Source organism: Meles meles, chromosome 1, assembly GCF_922984935.1.
Source record: "Meles meles chromosome 1, mMelMel3.1 paternal haplotype, whole genome shotgun sequence".
In the NCBI taxonomy this organism is placed as follows: domain Eukaryota; kingdom Metazoa; phylum Chordata; class Mammalia; order Carnivora; family Mustelidae; genus Meles; species Meles meles.
In genome coordinates, this window is record NC_060066.1 from 20,303,629 (window position 1) to 20,322,675 (window position 19,047).

At 41.2% G+C, this 19,047-nt stretch overlaps 1 protein-coding gene across 5 annotated transcripts in view; it reads left to right on the forward strand.

The window, feature by feature from the left end:
• The window catches only part of ENPP2 (ectonucleotide pyrophosphatase/phosphodiesterase 2), a 111,685-nt gene that overhangs the window by 69,507 nt on the left and 23,131 nt on the right, over positions 1–19,047 (forward strand). For 4 of the 5 annotated variants that reach the window (XM_045999418.1, XM_045999401.1, XM_045999411.1 and 1 more), the window contains exons 12-19: positions 3,595–3,703; positions 7,293–7,418; positions 11,012–11,043; positions 11,741–11,868; positions 13,958–14,045; positions 14,212–14,299; positions 15,426–15,610; positions 18,181–18,232. In XM_045999418.1, coding sequence (XP_045855374.1) covers positions 3,595–3,703; positions 7,293–7,418; positions 11,012–11,043; positions 11,741–11,868; positions 13,958–14,045; positions 14,212–14,299; positions 15,426–15,610; positions 18,181–18,232 — 808 coding nt within the window. Of the gene's footprint in view, positions 1–1,424; positions 1,581–3,594; positions 3,704–7,292; positions 7,419–11,011; positions 11,044–11,740; positions 11,869–13,957; positions 14,046–14,211; positions 14,300–15,425; positions 15,611–18,180; positions 18,233–19,047 lie in introns of all 5 variants that reach the window. The other variant, XM_045999434.1, reaches the window with a different exon arrangement.

Below are 19,047 nucleotides of genomic sequence, written 5' to 3' on the forward strand. Positions count from 1 at the left end.
TCATTTTGACTAAATTCTGTTTCTCCCACTGCTCCTCTAACCCGCTGCAACCACAAGGGCCCGCTTACGGAGTCTTCGGAATGTTGAGGTCTGTTGTCTTGCGAATGGCCGAGTGTCTGATGGGCGGACGAGCGCTAGCTGAAATGGGTTCAGTGACCACGAACTGGGAAACCCTCTTTTTCTTTTGCTTCTCTTCTCATGGAGAACTGCCTGAATACTAGATGCATTTTAAAAAACCAAACCAAACCGGAGTCTGTGGGGCTGGGTCTTTCCATCGCTCTGCTGGAGAGAGAGGATGAGGTAGAAAAGCCTTTGCAGTCGCTTGCTCTAGACTCAGTGACCTGGCATGGCGGATGGCCTCCTCCTTGGATACACTAACATCGTCCCTCCTCCCGCCCCTTCCTGCATCTGAATGGTTCTTGGAGCAGTCCCAGCGAGAGAGAGACTCAATTAGGGAGACCCTAGGGCTTGCTGCTTTAATTCACCTTTGCACCATCAACAAATCAGGGGCCTGTTTTTCTCTAGCATTTGGAAATCCCAAAAGATTATCTTCCTTATTCAGCTTCTGTGTCAGCTTCACTGCTCTCTAGATTTTCAAAATAGGACACCAAGTGCTGTCCTCACTCCCCACAGGAAGGGGATTTCTGATGGGAAGAGTATCAGCCCGTTGATTTTTTTCTTGATATGTAAAACCAAGATGAAGAGATCTTGATGACTTTTTATATTTTACCTAATTTCACAAGATAATTTTTTAAAAGACAGTTTTATTTATGGTTCTCTTGGGGTTAAAGTTCCCCTCTACTGAAAACCTAAATTATCAGTGAGAAGTTCTCTCTCCTGCGGAAAGTCTCGATTTGTGTAAGTACACATCCATGACCAAGGAGGATTGCTTATTATTGATGTGTCACTCCACCTTGGCTTAAAAATATTTTTTCCTAATCCTCGCCAATGAAGGTGACCCTTGTTTTGATATATATCGGTGGTGTGAAAAGATATCCATCGGATTCTGAACCGACGTCACCTATATGTATCCCGCTGTCACCTTGAAATGACCAAATGGCTAGTGTTCTATTTGGTTTTCTTCTAGTACTTCAAAAATGGAGAGTTTGGATAATGAAGGACCAGTCTCTCCCCAAGGCAGGAGTTATGGAATGCTGAACAGTATGTCACCCACATAACTAGATACTCTTAGACTGTCTTGCTCTCAATGAAGAGGTTGTGACGGCTGTGTCAAGATGGATTGAGGAGGCTTCTCTCTATAGAGTTCCCGGAATCACTCCTCATACCCACTTTTTCTCACTTAAGGAGCCTTAGTTTTTCTAACTACGGCTCTGCTGACCCCAGATGGCAAAGTGTGAGCTTTATTATCTGACCCAGAGGGACAGACGACTTCTGAGTCCAGACATCTCTATCCGCCAGTACAGGAGAGTAGTTATGGCTCACCTCTTACTCCGGCTAAGAGACCTAAGAGGAAGGTTATCCCTAAGAGGAGACAGGAAAGACCAGTTGCTCCTCCAAAGAAAAGAAGAAGAAAATTACATAGGATGGATCATTATGCTGCGGAAACTCGTCAGGACAAAGTAAGTTTATCTATTGTTCCAAAGCTTTGTGGCGGGCAGGTCTGAGTCAAAGGTTTCCTTCAGTGCCTTGGTTTGAAAATCAGCTGAATAAGTTTCAGAAAAACTCAGGTTGCATCATCCTTGGCTTGGAGTCCAGAAGAATCTAATACTTCAGAGGTTAACATTAATGTGAAGACCTCCTGAACTTTCAGCAAGACAGGAAAAAAGAACCTTCTAGAATTAGTTGCCCTAAAACTGGTATTAACATTTAGGCTTGAATGAATGTTAAAAGGCTGTTGGATTTGCTTGCACTTCTTCATGGAATCTGTTATGATGCTTTGTAGCCTTGGTTCTTGAGAACAATCCAGAAAAACAGCGAGGGGAGTCTTCAAAGACAATGTAAATTAGAGCTCAACAGAAAATTGGCTTAGATTAGAGGCCTGTACCTTCCAGAAAAGGTCCTAGGTTATAGGTAAGGGAACGGCTGAAACAGAAGGAAAGAAAACCGTGGAAAGTTGGCATTGTGTGTATTTTCCCATAGAGACATGAGTGATGTTTGCTCTTTTCACTACATTCAGGACAGGCTGTAGGTTGTCACTTCTCTTGAAACCTTCAGATATCTCCAAGGCACTGTCTTGCTTATAACTATCTGAGTTAATCACTGGAAGGAGGTCCTGGATTTCAGCTAAGTTGTCTGGTGAGAACAAGTCATCGCCAAGGACTGATATATATGGCACTTTTTTTTTTTTTTTTTTTTTTTTTGTCGAGGCAAAGGTCTTAGAGGAGAGCTTGCTTTTCTCAGAAGCAAATACCAGTTAGTCTCACACGTATTAACCCTTCAGATGCTCCTTGCACATATCATCCTGAGACTTGCACTTACGACTTACTCTTTGGGACAGAATTTGAAACTCTGACCCCTGTCAAGAAGAAAAACAAGTTTACACCGGATTTTTACTGAGGATATGATATGAGGAAAGGTCTTGAGTCATTTGAGAAGATGCTAATGGAAGATAATATTGTGTGCCTGAAATTTAAGAAAATGATATGCAGACCCCGCTGTTCTGACCAGTCTTCTTGGGTGTATGTGTGTGGCTGCAGCTAAATTGTAACATTCATCCAAAGTACTGTCAAGTGTTTGTCTGATGAGGTGTTTCCTGGAAACCTTTTCATTGCACAGAGATGCCATGAGAGGGGAAGCCTTTATTGTGCGGGAGCATTCATGCTCTTAGATGCTTCCACTGAAGCAAGAATATGAGGGACAGATTATGTTTCTTCGGCTTTGGAAATGTTCCTCAGGGAACTGAGTTCTTGTGTTTCCTTAGGCTGAATAAGAAATCTAGAACAAGCTCAGTGGTTCACTTCTTGTGAAGTTAGGATTCTTATAGAATCTTTTTTTTTTTTTTTAACTCAAAATCAGCTTGAAAGGGACTAACTTGAGAAACTGCAGCTTGTTTCTTGGAAGAGGTTCTTCTCTCGTAAGAATCTATTGTTCTCAGACATTGACAGTTCAATTCTTTGAAACATTAGATGGATTCCGTTGTAGTAATGAGGTTCTGTTTTAGCATCCAGTGGAAGGGTACCCTTTTACCTCAGAATTGCTTTTGATTCACTTAGCCTCCATCTTCTCGCCATGGTTCAAAACCTGATGTGATTTCACCTAACGAACAAGAGGCTTTAACTATCCATCTGACTTTCTTCTCACTCTCAAAATTCTTGGATTTAATTAACGATGTTACATTTTAAAAAGGTCATTTTATTTCTAAAAAAGAAAAGAATTACCCTTAATATTTCTGATATTTTTGTATCACAGAATTTTGAAAGGGATTGGATGAGGAGAGGTTTTATGTTCCTGAAATAATACAAATAAAAGTGCTCAGAACAGGTTTCCATTAAGAGTGGCAGGCAAATCTCCCTAGACAAAGCTCTGCCTCTGGGCCCGAAGTTTTCTTTCCAGAATGTTCTAGGGATAGAAGAACTTTGAGAAGCTGGAAGGATAAGAAAATACCTGCAGGGACTAATTTGCTCCTTTTTCCAGATGACAAATCCTCTGAGGGAAATTGACAAAACAGTGGGGCAATTAATGGATGGACTGAAACAGCTGAAGCTGCATCGCTGTGTCAATGTCATCTTTGTTGGAGACCATGGTAAAGCTTTGTTTTCTCTTTACTAATAGAGCAGCCACATAGATCATGTTTCTGATGGTGTTTGGGGGAGGAACCCATGCCCTCAAAATCCCAGATTACATTCTTCACCACCTTCCCCCTTTCTTCAGGGTAGGGAAAGAAATCAGGCCATGACTCAAGGTATGAGATGATCCAACCATTTTGATCAAAACCAGGGACTTCCTATGTCTTCCTTTTCTTTGCAAGAAAGGAAGTCTTTCTACAAAAGTTTGTCTCTTACTAAAGTGTGTGTCTTACTAAAGATTTGCTTGTGGTGTTAATCACTTCCTCCATAAATGTGACATATAGAGTCCTACTACCTCATCTCTGTTAGTTACATCTCCCCAAAGGATCCTATGAGTTTATGTGGCTAAAGAAATCAATCTAAATATGATAAGGAAGAAGAGACATAGCGTTCTTAGCAAAGAAGAGGTGTATAAGTCAAATGATAGCCCTGTATTCACTGAGGGAATTTGAGACCCAAACCAGAGGACCTTACTTCAGTTACAGAAACTGTTAAAGAGAGGAAGAAGGAGAGTTTTTCTAAAGCACTGTATAAAGGATAAAAATTCATGACAACTCTTTTGAACATCCTAAACATTAGATATTAGAAAGCTGGAAGGGGGTCCTCAGAGAGCGTTTGTATCTCCTAGCTGTGCATCTTGAGTTCTAGAGAGTACCTCCTGCATTCTAGAATTCTGTTTGAAAGAGAGACCCTGAATGTGGTCTCCATTCCCTTCTAGGAGAGAGTTTGGGGGAAAAATTTTGGTAGACTCTTTGGTAGTTAAGAAAGGCAGACAAGACTCCCTAGTCAAAGGTCTGCTTTGAGCATGTAATTTTCTTTCCGGAGTGTTCTAGGACATTTAGGAGAAATTTTTTGAAAGTTGTGGGACTAACTTGCTCTTTGGCAGGGGCTAAATGCAACTCTCTGTGAAATCACACTCCATGAGTTTGACTTGGTGGAGAGCTACAGATAAGACAGAGAATCTGGAGCATGGGGGGACACAGCTGATTCAATTTAAGTTGCCCAGACGTGTTAAGAGCATTTGGTCACAGGCTGAAGCTTGATGTCTAAGAAGTGGATGGGTCCCAGTCTTATACTAGGGCATTTAAAGGTCTTAGATTTAAAAATGTTCATCATCACTAGCCATCAGGGAGATTCAAATTAAAACAACATTGAGATACCACCTGACACCAGTTAGAATGGCCAAAATTAGCAAGACAGGAAACAACGTGTGTTGGAGAGGATGTGGAGAAAGGGGAACCCTCTTACACTGTTGGTGGGAATGCAAGTTAGTGCAGCCACTTTGGAGAACAGTGTGGAGACTCCTGAAGAAATTAAGAATAGAGCTTCCCTATGACCCTGCAATTGCACTGCTGGGTATTTACCCCAAAGATACAGATGTAGTGAAAAGAAGGGCCATCTGTACCCCAATGTTTATTGCAGCAATGGCTACAGTCGCCAAACTGTGGAAAGAACCAAGATGCCCTTCAACGGATGAACGGATAAGGAAGATGTGGTACATACACACAATGGAGTATTATGCCTCCATCAGAAAGGATGAATACCCAACTTTTGTAGCAACATGGACAGGACTGGAAGAGATTATGCTGAGCGAAATAAGTCAAGCAGAGAGAGTCAAGTATCATATGGTCTCACTTATTTGTGGAGGATAACAAATAACATGGAGGACATGGGGAGATGGAGAGGAGAGGTAGTTGAGGGAAACTGGAAAGGGAGATGAACCATGAGAGACTATGGACTCTGAAAAACAACCAGAGGGTTTTGAAGGGGCGGGGGGGAGGGGAGTGGGAGGTTGAGGAACCAGGTGGTGGGTAATAGGGAGGGCACGTACTGCATGGAACACTGGGTGTGATGCCAAAACAATGAACACTGTTATGCTGTAAATAAACAAATAAACGAATAAAAAAAAAAAACCAAAAAAAAAAAAAACCTTGTCTTACCAGGAGCAGGATTCTGAGCTGAGTAGATTGTGTTGGCTTTGGGAAGCCATAGCATCCCTTTCTTGAAAGGTAGTATGGTTTAGTGTTTCAGAGCCTGGGGTTTGGAGTAAGAGTGGATTTCAATGGAGTTCAAATTGCGCTATGCCACTCAAGAGCCCTGAGATGTGGCCTCCCCTTGTGGAGAATGAGAACACTTAACACTATCTACACAGTGTTAGTCAGGAGGATGAGAGGGGATGATGCTTGAGAAGCCCTTCACATATGGTCTTTGAGATCAAGAGAGATGATTCACCCCTGGGGCAGCAGAAGTGACTTCCTAGACATATAACCAATGGAAGAACCTTCCAGTCTTCCACGAATATGGATTTGGAGACGTCCTCTTCCTGAGTTAACAGTGTACTAAAACATAGTAGCTGTTCATTGTTTTACTTTTTCTTTCTGGGAGTTTAAATGTTAAAAGACAAGTTCTATACCCTTTGTGCTATGTTAGAATATGGTTTTGTCTCTTTTCATTCTAATTTGTTTTGAAGAAAGAGGTGGGAGTGTCGATCTGGGACTCTCAAGAGGGAATAATTTGGATTTTATCAGGTCCCTGCCACTCTGGGTTATTTCTTTATTTCTTTATTTCAAAACCTTAGGATGTCCTTTACAGAATCCCTTATTTCCCTGCTCTTAGAGAATATCTATCTGTTGGATTGTGCCAAGCAGGATATTAAATCTTCACAGTTCCATGTCATCTCAGAAATTTCAAAATGACCAGCCTCCCTAGTCTGTTATTCTGAGATTTGAGTTTGTGTTGTTATTTATTTATTTATTTTTAACATCGATCAAGACATTTTTTGGTAAGGGGGCAGGCAACAAATCTTGTGTGAGGGAAGAATACTTTTTGGTTAAAAAAATTCCCTACCTAGACCCTTTTTGTGTTCTAGTTGCTAGCCTTTAGTTTTGACTGATTACATTGTTTACAACTTGCTTTCAGCAATATTTTGTTTTTCAGTTTGGGTGGTCATTAGGGCTGACATTTTTTTTTTCTCTCATCTCTTGTTGCCAGTATTATTTTGTCAGTAACATCCAAGGTCACCAGTGGAGACAGAGCGAGGACTGGTGATTATGTACTCAAGTCAGGAGATATATTGGAGAGAAAGAGAATTGAAAAATTACATTTTATAAAAGAGACACAGGACTATATATTCTGGTCATTTACACCACCTCCAGCTGGGAAGAGTTTGAAGAAATCTAGGATTCTTTTTTTTTTTTTTTAAGAGTAGATCTTTTTCATAATGTCTATGTAAGTAGCTTAAAAGAAAGATCATAGTTACTTCCTTTGTCTTGCTGTTTTTGCTGAATGATTTAAGATGGTCATTGAGATGATGCATATTCAGTCTTCTAGCACTTCGAGATGATGTGACTAAATCAAAACCTGGTAAAAATTGATATAAAGAAGCATTAAAAAAAATTAAAGTCAAGTTCAGACATCTCAAAGGAGAGGGGTCCTCGCATTAGGTTGTGACAAACGAACTAAGGAGATGCCTGGATGATATTTTTAGTGTCTGTGTTAGGATTTTAAGTTTACAGTGGCCTAAAAACACTTCTTTTTCTCCCTTAGGAATGGAAGATGTCACATGCGACAGAACGGAGTTCTTGAGCAATTATCTGACTAATGTGGATGACATTACGTTAGTGCCCGGAACTCTAGGAAGAATTCGGCCCAGATTTAACAATAATGCAAAATGTAAGTTGAGTCTTAAAAATACTAAGTTGTCAGAATGGTAATATAGTAGAGTATGTAAGGGCTTTTTCTCTGAAGCTGGACTACTTGGGTAAAAATCCAAATTTTTCTACTTCTTAGCTAGGTGGCCTTGAATAAGTCATATAATGCCTAAGCCTCATTTTTTTCATCTGAAAAATGGGAAGCTTTGAGTTGTTGTGAAAATGAATCTGTGCACATCCCTTAGAGTGCGTCCTGGCACATGGTAGCATTATGTAAATATTTGCCCTTGTTTTCTTTATGTGGAAAATACACTTAATTTGAGACATGCATACAATCATAAGCTTTTACAGGAGAGGACTGTTTCAACAAGAGGTGCAGGCTTGCTTTCTCGCTGAAGCTGGGGAGTCTAGGACAGGACTGACAGAACCACACTCAGACCCTGGATGCCCCTAGGAGCCCAGTTGAAGGGGACTCTTCGTCTTTATGAAAGTGATGGACAGAACACAGGAGAATGAAGATGCCCTTGGGAAATGGTGGCCGTTCTACACGATATGAACAGGAACAATCTGGTCACTTATGTTGTACACGTTCAGGTTACATATGCTACTGACGAGAACTTTTATTTATAGACTAAGATGTTTTAGGTGGTGCCCATCTAGCTTCTGAAAAGTCCACAGTTTTGTTGGAGACATGCTGCATTTTGGGGGGAAGAAAATCTTTTAGAGGTTTTAGCCTTGGGAATAAGAAACCATTGGCACAAGTGCAAAGCTTTGGAAAATTAAGTTTTTCCCAAACTGCGTTCCTGAGTCAACACGAAAGGGAACTATTCCAAGGTCAGCTCCAGGCAACGTTGTAAAATAAACAAATGATCAGTGTTTCTGCCGCTTCTCTCCATGCCATTTCTGTCCTCCGTGTCCTCCCCAGTTCACTGCTTACTTGAGACAGGCCGGCCCTGGCCAGAGACTGGACACGAGTCACTAGGGTACCTCTTGATTTAGTACTTTTATATTAGGGCTTAGGCAAGAAAGTCTTTGTCTATTTTGAAAGGTCCTTCAGACATCAGTAAATGTAATGGGAAAGCTGTTTTAGGGGAAAAGGAAAACTTTCTTGAGGCCAATGAAATAATAAGCACCAATAATTAAATATTTCATACCATACAAACACTTGCAGGTATGTGATTTCTTTTGGTGAGGGTCAGTAGAAGGGGTGGTGAGAAGTATAGACATTGGTGGCAGGATGTCTGGGTTCAAATCCCAACTCTGCCAGGTGGTCCCTCTATGACCTTGGGTGAGCTACTTATACACTCCGTGCCTTGGTTTCCTCATCTACAAAGTAAGGATTGTTGGAAAGATTAATGAGGGATTAGCCGCATGTCACATAAATTAGTGTTTAGCACATAGTCAGAGTTGTGTAAATGTTAGCTACAGTGATGACGTCTTGGTCATATCACTATTTCAGCTAAACATGCACACGGTCTTCTTTAATCCTTCTAATAACCTTGTGGGCCAAGTGTTACTGTCCCCTTTTGCAGAGTAGAAATCAAGGCCCAGAGAGAGGTGATGTTACCAACTAGGAGGATGAGAGCTAGGAAGTGGCAGAGCTGGGATGTGAAACCAGACACCCAGTCTTCAAGCACCAGACTGTGCTGGGGACCTCTTCCCCACAGGCAAAGTGGGAGCTGTCAGCAAGAGAGGCCTGAGAACTTCAGGACTGAAGGGTTGGTCTCCTAAGCATGGGCTTGGGTATTTGTTATTTTCCAGTCATTCTCTGAGATTTATCTGAGCACAAGATTGCCCCATGCTCTTTATTTTTCTTCATTATCAAAGAACGTGAACTTGCCCACTGTGGTCCCTTTGTGGACTATGGTTTATGAGCCCACAGAATGCAGAGCTTTGAAGCATGGTATTCTCAGTTTGCTAGAGTCCCCATGGGCAAGTCCCCCTCTCCTAAATGCCCATTGGCTTTGTGAACATTCTAATAGCACCTGCTTCCCAGAGTAGCTGGGAGACCAGAGAGAAAGTGTCTGCAAAGCTTATGCGTGATTGGGACACAATTTGGGCTAATCATTTTGCTACCACGATTCCTTACTTGCTTTCCATTAAAAGATGCACTAAGAGGTGCCTGGGTGGCTCAGTCAGTTAAATGTCTGCCTTCAGCTCAGGTCCTGATCCCAGGGTCTTGGGATGGAGCCCATCCCACATCAGGATCCCTGCTCAGTGAGGAGTCTGCTTCTTCCCTTTCCTCTGCCCACCCAGCCCCCACTGTGCTATCTCTCAAATAAATAAATAAAATCTTTTTTAAAAAAGATGCACCTAAAATTGAACCCCAATTTAAGTAGAAATTTAAGTAGAATGGGATCCACATTTTAGCTTCTTATTTCATAACTTTAGAACTAAGATTCTGAAAACTGTCTTTGACGAGTGTGTACTTACACTGCAAGGCAAGCTTAGTCGTGCATTTTCAACAAAAAACAAATATTTATTTGTATTTATTAACATGTTTATTGAGCGCCTAGTATGAATGAGGCCCTGCGGTATAGATATGACCTACTCTACTGACATGTAAATTACAGGGAGGACTGCTTCTTGAGAGTTGCTATCTCTTCTGTATGCTGCTTTCCTTTTCTGCTGATTCTATAATGACACACTAAAGCAAATTTTTTTAAAACAAAACAAAATCCAACCAACCTACAATCTGCTGTTTCTCTCCATACCCACCTCCCGAAAGGGGGCCTTCAGATATTATAATCCTGTCCACAGTTTATACATAGCCATAATTTACATAGTTTTGCTTTTAGCTCTTCCACGGTACTGACTAAAATATCTTTTGTTCACTGGTAGTGAAAATAAAGGAGATGCGTGTGTGTGTGTGTGTGTCTGGAGAGGGACAACTACCTGTGGAATTAGACCCATGGTGTTACTGAGGAAACCAAACTCCCTGTAGAGAAAAATAACTCAATGGATTAAAGTTTCGTCTTAAAGTGGATGATAACTTGTTTCCTAGATCTGCAGATAAATAGGAAGTTACACAAAAAGCCCCAAATGCCCAGTTGGGTTCCTGATGTCAAATAGCAAATAAACTAAAGCCAAGATCTGGAGGGACCATTTGGGGGTAATTTAATGATGTTTATCTTCCATTATCCTTGTGCTCTGGGAGGAGGAATTCCCTTCCAGAAGAGGAGAACCAGATCTAGCAGGGAAATTTACCACTGGAGTATTTCCGCTCCATTTCACTGGCCAAAATTTTAAAATACCAACACGCAATTTTACGTGTGTGTGTGTGTGTGTTTTAGAGACTCATTTATTTATTTAAGAGAGAGAGAGCAGGGGAAAGGGAGAGGGAGACAAGTAGATTCCCTGCTGAGTGGGGAGCCTGACACAGAGCTGGGTCCCAGGATCCTGAGATCATGACTGAACTGAAACCAAGAGTCGGATTCTTAACTGACTCAGCCACACAGGTACCCCAATTTTATATATATTTTAAACAAATCTTAAAGTGATAACTCTTCAGGGAGGGGGGAGAAAGAGAAAGAATTTAGTCTTGCTGTAAAAATTATTTCTCTTAGTGATTATTATCATCTTTTTTGAAATTGTTTTCCTTCTCTCTTTGAACAGATGACCCCAAAGCCATTATTGCTAATCTCACGGTAAGTATTGAAGGTTACCCGGCCTCTGCCCTCAGAGTAGCTTCCACACGCTCACTACCTAGGATCCCTTACCCTGTGGGGCAGGAGGAACATTTTCCTTACTGCCCGGCGATCCCATATATTTGTTTCTCTTAGAGTTTTCAAAACTTCAAAACTGTGGACAGCTGCAGGCTCCCTAATGGTCTTGGCAGTGATACAAACAGAATATTTGATCTTTCCATTAGAACTGAAAAATACTCATTCATGAGTAAACAAATCCTTACTTTCTCTGAACCAAATCTGCCCATCACCCTATTCCATCGTCCCCCACAATGCCCCATGCAGGATGTAATCACACAGGCCCAAGTCAGTGTCCCCCTCCCTCCACCCAACCTCCCATCCATTGACTTAAAGTAGTTGGAAAAGGCTTTAGAGTTTGAGTTGCTCTTAGTAACAGTCTCACAAGTCAAGAATGTATCTTTAAAAATTCCTGACTCCCTCTGATAACCTTCCATGTCATCTACCAACCTGTCAAATCCCCTTTAAATCTAGTTGTTTCCAGCTTGTGTTATTTGAAGGGGGATAACAAATTCCATTTATTCACTAAAGGACCTTTTGTTTGACTTTAAAAACCCCCCTTGATTTTCTAGAGTGAGACTATCTAGGACTTTTCCTAGAAAATACTCCATATGAATTTCAATTTGCATTTCTATTTCAGTGTAAGAAACCAGATCAGCACTTTAAGCCTTACATGAAACAGCACCTTCCCAAACGCTTGCACTATGCCAACAACAGAAGAATTGAGGACATCCATTTATTGGTGGACCGCAGATGGCATGTTGCAAGGTAACTTGGGGATTGGTAGGGACTATTTTTGATCTTTGAAACCATCTCTTTGGTAACTGGAGTGCTATAAGGTCCTGAGCCATTAAGAAGAAAAAAAGAAAAAGAAAAAGAAAAAAAAATCTCTGTTGGAAATCCCACCATTTGCAAAGACTTTTTATGCTAGATAAACACTTAGTGCTGAGCCAACACATCTCTGTCTTCTGGATCCCAGCCTCTTGGTGTCTTTTTGAAGTCTCTCAGTGCATCTCTGTGTGGTCTCTCTCTCTCTTTCTCTCTCCTTTCATTTTTTAAATTTACAACCTAGTCTCTATTCTTATTACCTATGAGGTCAAAAGTATGCCTGGGACATTGACTTGCCACAACTGGACTGATTTGGTCTGGGTTGACAAGACTTACCCTGTAGCAGCGTTTGTAGAAGACTTTAGAAAATGTTCATCTTAAAACTTCTGTTACTGTGGGCATGTTTTATATTGCCTTAAATATTTCAGATGTTTGCCTTCTTTTGAACTATAAAAGACTTTCCAATATTTAAGAGACTATTTCTTGCCCTTGAATCTGATATAGGATGTGTCTGGAAATTCTAAGCACTTCCGCAGAATTAATCATTAAAAGTTTATCCATTCTCAAACAGACCTGACAGAAGCCCTTTTCCGCTCAATCCTGCTCTTTCTCCTTAAGAAAAGCTTTGTGAGCTGGTCTGTGGTAATAATTGAAGTACTATATACACTCTCGTTAGGAACTTCAATGAGTTTATAAGGGAGCAAAGATGACGAGAAGATGGTGGTCCTCTAGAAACTGACATCAGTATGAAACACCCAGTGGGACACACGTGACAAATACATAAATATCCTATGGTAATTGTCAGGGGCTGCACAGAATTAAATAGTAGGATTATGAGGAGAGACATCTGAAGACCAGAAATTATTGAAATCCTTTATAATGGATATAGAGTGTCTTCATGGAATAGTTAGGAAGATGTGGAAGACATGGGCTTGGCTGAGTGTGTCTTCTGCAGGCCCTTTTACATATGGGGTGGCTTGGAAAAGAGAGCAACTTCAGTGCAATTGGTAGGTTGATAATGATGGAAAATTGGGAGTTGAGCAGAAAGAGATGATAGCAGTTGACCAAATTAGAGGAGACGGAAGCCAGATATTTTAATCATCAGTAAATCTTTTTAATTCTTGCATTGCAAACTCTTGCATTGTTGTGTTATCATGTGCACATGTCTCATCATCCCAAGTGGAAAGTTCTTTTTCTAAGAGTGGGTTCCCAAATGTTCAGTTTGTTTCCCACCAAGCACTTTAGCTCCATGCAATAGGCCCAATAAATGCTTACAAGGATCCATAGAAATGGGACCCATGAGAAAATTGGTATTAATAAACATTAAAGTGTTTGTGGAAAAGTGCTTTGTGACACAAAGCAAAAGCCATCTTCCTGTCAGGGAGGAAGGTCAAGTGGTTTTGATGCCTAGAGAGCAATGTTTTCACTTGCTCCTTCTAAATAGAGATGTTTTCTAGATGAGTCCGGGCTTTGGTGAAATATGTCACTATTATATGTTAGGTTTACCACTCAGTTATACTCAGTTATACTCTCTAGTTGTAGTCTACTGATAGGTAAATTTGTGTGCAAATATTTTTATAAAATACGGATCTCCATTCGTTGATGAAGCATCCCATGTTGTAATAGCAAGCCTATTATGAACTTGGCATTGTTCACACCTATATCTCTATCACGAGGGACAAACATGGCTCCAGAGTGGAGAATCTTACAGTTTTGGAGCTAGAGAAGCACATAGGCAGACAGAACATGACCTTTGACAAACACTTTGCTCGGTGCAAGCATGAGGTAAGAGGAGGGTACCTGATTTCTGTTCAGCGTTCCCATTTGTTGGGGGCCAATTTTCAAAATAAATCCACTTCGGGAAAATGAATAGCATCATCTTTTCAATACTGCAAGAATGATACAACTAAAATAGAGACAAATATGCCTGTAAAATCTACTTCCAAGGGATATTTTGTGTGCCTAAATGGGCTTTTTATGAGGACTTTCATGAGAAATCCTGGCTAATCCTACAATTATTTCAATGTAGGAAACCTTTGGATGTATATAAGAAACCATCAGGAAAATGCTTTTTCCAGGGAGACCATGGATTTGATAACAAGGTCAACAGCATGCAGGTATGACCACAGACCTAGGCATTGAAAATGTATTTTGGTGATTCTCAGGAGGGCTGGAGAAGAAGGGCATGAATGAAGTTGTACAGTATTCATGAACAGGGGAGGGGTGGCTACTAGATAGTAGCAATGTCTAATTGTTTCTGTTTGTTTTCTTTTCTTTTGGAAGACTGTTTTTGTAGGCTATGGCCCAACGTTTAAGTACAAGACTAAAGTGCCTCCATTTGAAAACATTGAACTTTACAATGTTATGTGTGGTAAGTCACTTATTTAATCAAGGCCAATGAAGCAATCTGAGTTATCATATGAACTTCCTCAAGGTCAGAGAAAGAACTGAGGTGTCTGTTTTCTAGGACCACTTCACCTCCCTGCCAAAAAAAAAAAAAAAAAAAGAAAAAAATGGTGGTAATATGCCCATTGGTTCGAAGGACAGAATCTCATCCCCCTTCTAAGGCTCCTTTGTCTTCCTTTAACAGTTGACTAATGGGGAGTTTTCATAGTGTTGCTGTTGGCAGACGCTGGTTGATCTCACATCACATTACAATTTGACACCCCCGGTCAGAGACCTGGTGAAGCAAGAAGGGTTCCTCACAGAGCTTCCCCGCCTCCATCTCTCGTGCTGCAGCCCAGTTAAACAGTTGCCAGCTTGCATCCTGGCCAGCTATTTATGTGATCCTAATTATTTTTCTTCCTTGAGCTTCTAGTCGCTGAGTGAGGACAACTTTTCCTATTTAGTAAGGGAGTGCCAGTCTGGTGGTTAGAGGGGGAGTCTGAAAGTCGGGTCTCCTGGGTTCTTTTCCCATCTTGGCTGCTAGCTCTCCCCTGTCCTGCTTCTCAGCTTAGGCAAGTCACTGTGTGCCCGCTTGGCAACTGTTCACTTGCTATGAAATCAGCCTGTTCATTTCACAGCAGCCTTTCAAGGCACCGGGCCAAAGCCTCCTCTTCACCCCACACTTCTGTGGAGTGCATTAGAGGTCAGGCTCGAGATTACTTATTGATTATAAGTCTCATTTCAAAAGCTGGGATAAAAAGTCTCTGTGCTGTAGAAAGGCATTGACCCTGACGCTGGTAGTCCCTGTAGAGGTCATAGACATAAGCCATAGCTAGGCAGGGCCCCGTTCCTTCCCTTTTTCTTTTTGGGGATGTCTCTCTCTATGGTCAGGCAATGACCGTGACTATTTCAGAAAGCTGTGGCAAGACATGGTCAAGCTAGCATGGTTCGGGAAATAAAAAGGGAGTGCCTACAACTAATTTTGGCTTTATCCAATTGGGATTTGTGTTCAGAGTTTTCAGACCCTTGGAATATGCATGTTTTTTACTCTTACTGAATCTCATCAAAAAATGTTTGTAAAACACCTGGCTTTATTTCTTTCTTCCCACCAGATCTCCTGGGCTTGAAGCCAGCTCCTAATAATGGGACCCACGGAAGTTTGAATCATCTCCTGCGCACTAACACCTTCAGGCCAACCATGCCAGAGGAAGTTACCAGGCCTAACTACCCAGGGATTATGTACCTTCAATCTGATTTTGACCTGGGATGTAACTGTGACGATAAGGTAGAACCAAAGGTAGAGATCATCTTTATGTTTATCATGGAAGATCTTATTGGGTGTAGAGCAGTGTTGTCCACTAGAACTTTCTGTAATGATGTAAATAGTCTATATCTGTGCTGGCCACTGGGAAGATATGGTTTTTAAGCTCTTGGAAAAAATTTACATTTTGTTTAATTACTTTAAATTGAAAGAGCCATATACAGCCTGTGGCCATCATTTTGGGCTCATAGGTGTAGAGAACAAAGGCAAAAAAGTAGAATTCATGATGCTGTTCTAGAGAGTCACAATTTCCAACCAAAGATGCTTTCTTTTTTTCAACGTGGATCATGTGTCTATCTGTCATGGCCCCAATAGGAAACAGACGGCCTATGCACAAAGGTTTTTAAAGAGCATTTAAAGGGATTATATGAATTATGTTTACTGAAAGGGCTATTTACACAGGCTGGGCCAGGTGGAGGCAAGGTAGTGAGGGATGGTATAGTATCCGGGGGCTAGCGGGGTGTCCAACCTGGCCTTGAACAATAAAGGGACTAGAACATGGAGAGAGAACTGTATAGGGAGGAGTTCCAGGATAGATGGGTGCTTCTAGTACACCGCAACCTGGTGGGGGGGCGTGGGGGGACCTGGCATTATTCACTCCTATATCCCTATCACGAGGGACAAGCATGGCTCCAGAGTGGAGAATCTTAGAGTTTTGGAGCTAGCGAAGCACATAGGAAGACAGAACATGACCTGCGACAAATGCTTTGCTTGGTGCAAGCATGAGATAAGAGGAGGGTGCCTGATTTCCGTTCAGGTAGGAAATTGTTTCTCTGTTGTTCCTCCTCTAATGCCATGCTGGTGCCTTGCGTGGGTGTAGGCCGACAGGGAGCTGGAGGGCAAGCTGGCTTTTTGGTGCAAAGTCAGTCTCCCGGGGTGCAGAGCAGGGTAGAGGTAGTTGAAACCTGGATGGGGAGGAGGGTGGTGCAAATAGAAAACCACCCAGCACATTGTGTTTGGATAGTTTTTGAACACCAAACTACAAGTGTTAAGCAACAATTTGCTTATTGAATTTTATATTGATCAAAGACCTTTATAGTTACCAATCCGTGCTTTGACAGCAAGAAATAATCAGCGTTACCCCACTGAGTTGATGTGATTCCAACACAAAGAAAAAAAAATCTTTTATTTTGCATGTGTGGTTTTATTATGGATAAATGTGTGAACCTTCTATTAGACCTTGGAAAAATGGAACATAGTTCTCCTGCCTGCCCTATCCCCTCCTACTATTTCCTACCTTCCAGGATTCCTAGGGACCTGGGAGCCACATGATGGGAAAAGCTCACCGCTGGAGGAATTCAGTTTGCTCCTCTTCCCCCACCCCCTTTTATCTCTCCTTCCTACTTTTGCTCCTGACAAGAACCAACAAAGTTAATTACTGTAAGGCAGGTAATTTCTTAGACCTGAGCTGCAGGTGTTGCATTGCCAAAGTCAATAGGAAGTGGCCTTTGAGCTGGATTCCAAATATAACTTTAGAAGAATCTTGTAGTTGTATCTTGCTTTCTGAATTACCTTTCTTCTGGAAAACAAGAAATGTTTTGGATTTGTTATCTGAAACCATTTTAGACGAATTCTGGATTGTCTTTGTTTTGTCTCTGGGTTTTCCCAAGAGGCTTCAGCTCTATGTGTATACCCTTGCTGCCAATCCCACTTTGTTCCTGCTCCAAAGGTAATTAGCATCTTGAATATAGTGTATATAACTGCCAGGCAGGTCTCTATACTTCTACTCCATACATATATATACATCTTTTAAATAATATATTAATTAATCTTTAACATAGTTCCCTAAAATAATTTATAGTGTAGTTTTGTATATTATACATTTGTATGTAAACACTATTATATTATATGTGTCCTGCAATTATTCTGTTTGTCATATTTTGAGATTTATGCACATTAATACATAATTTTAGCTCATTCATTTTTACTTCTAATAGTTGATATTTAATTGTGTAAATATACCATAATGATTTCATTCATTTTCCTGTTTGAGAACATTTGGTAATTTCCAGTCGTTAGCTCCCCCAAACAAGGCCGCGGTAGACATTATGGCCAGTGTTCTCATACACGTATGCTAGAGTGTCTCTAGGACATATAACGAAGGATAGAGTTGCTGAGCCATTACTTTCCAATCTTAGAAAAAGTGATTTCATTCATCAGTTTGGGAATCACCTTAATGTACCTAGGATTAATCTGAAATATTGAGATGGTATTCTAATTAGGTTACATATCTATGTGCCCAAATAACTATTCTTACCAGGTAGTTTGAAACTTGCTTCCATGATTATCCACAGCTTTAGGGAAAGGAAACAAAGTCATGGAGAGATTAAAGAAGGTGCTCGAGATCATAGATCTCCTAGGAGGTGGAACCTGGAATGTCAGTTTGAGATCCCCATAGTAATTCCTCCACAGAATTTTCGGAATTTAGGGTCTTCTTTTGAATCTAGCAAGATGCTAAGTAGAAAGAAGCCTGCAGGAAAGACAGGATATTTCTGATTTGCTTTTTTTTTTTTTCTCCTTTCCTTTTCTGGTTTTCACACATGAAGAACAAATTGGATGAACTCAACAGACGCCTTCATATAAAAGGGTCTACAGAAGGTGAGGAGTTGATGGGGGAAAAACAATCAGATAAGTTTTTGGTTTTAGTTTTCAGAGATTGAAGAGACTTCTTTTTTACTTCATAGTGTAAGCATAATATTTTTGAATACTAAAGTTTGGGTTGTGACACGGTTTTCATATCCATCTGGCAAAGTTTATTGGTTTATTCTGCGTGTGCAAGGTGCCGGTTTTTAATAGCCGGAAAAATGCCATGAGTTTTTTGTTTCTCAGTCGCTTCTAGGCTCTCTGAACAAACAGGCATAGCACTGTGATCTGGTGGGCTGTAAGTGAAGGTGCTGATGGGGACGTCTACGAAGGGACTGGAAGTCACAATAGTATGTAATTGCAGCTGGTACCTATGAGGGAGCTGAGGTACCAGAGAGGCAATGATATGTCATGGGGAGAGAGACACATAGAACGAACCAAATCAGAACTCCCCCTTTCCAGAAGGACCATCTTGAGCCCTCTAACTCGTTCTCCTCTTATTTTATGTACAAAAATACAATATAGAATGATCACATGTGTGTATTAGTCAACTTTTGCAAGCTTGTGACTAAAGAGAGTCTCAGTGGTTTGTACCAAGAAAGCCGCATTTCTTGCCTGCATTTCGGGAGGCCGACCCTAGGCCCTGTATGGCTGTGGGTATGCTTTATTCTGGAATCCAGGCTGAGGGAACAGCCCCCCGCTGGGGCACACCCTTCTTCCAGAAGAGGGGAGAGAGGAACAGCAGGCCCGTGAAGTGATCCACAGTGCTTCTGCTTTTATGAGGCATTTGTCATGACGGTTCCCAGTGGACTGGTAAAACCAGAGCACTT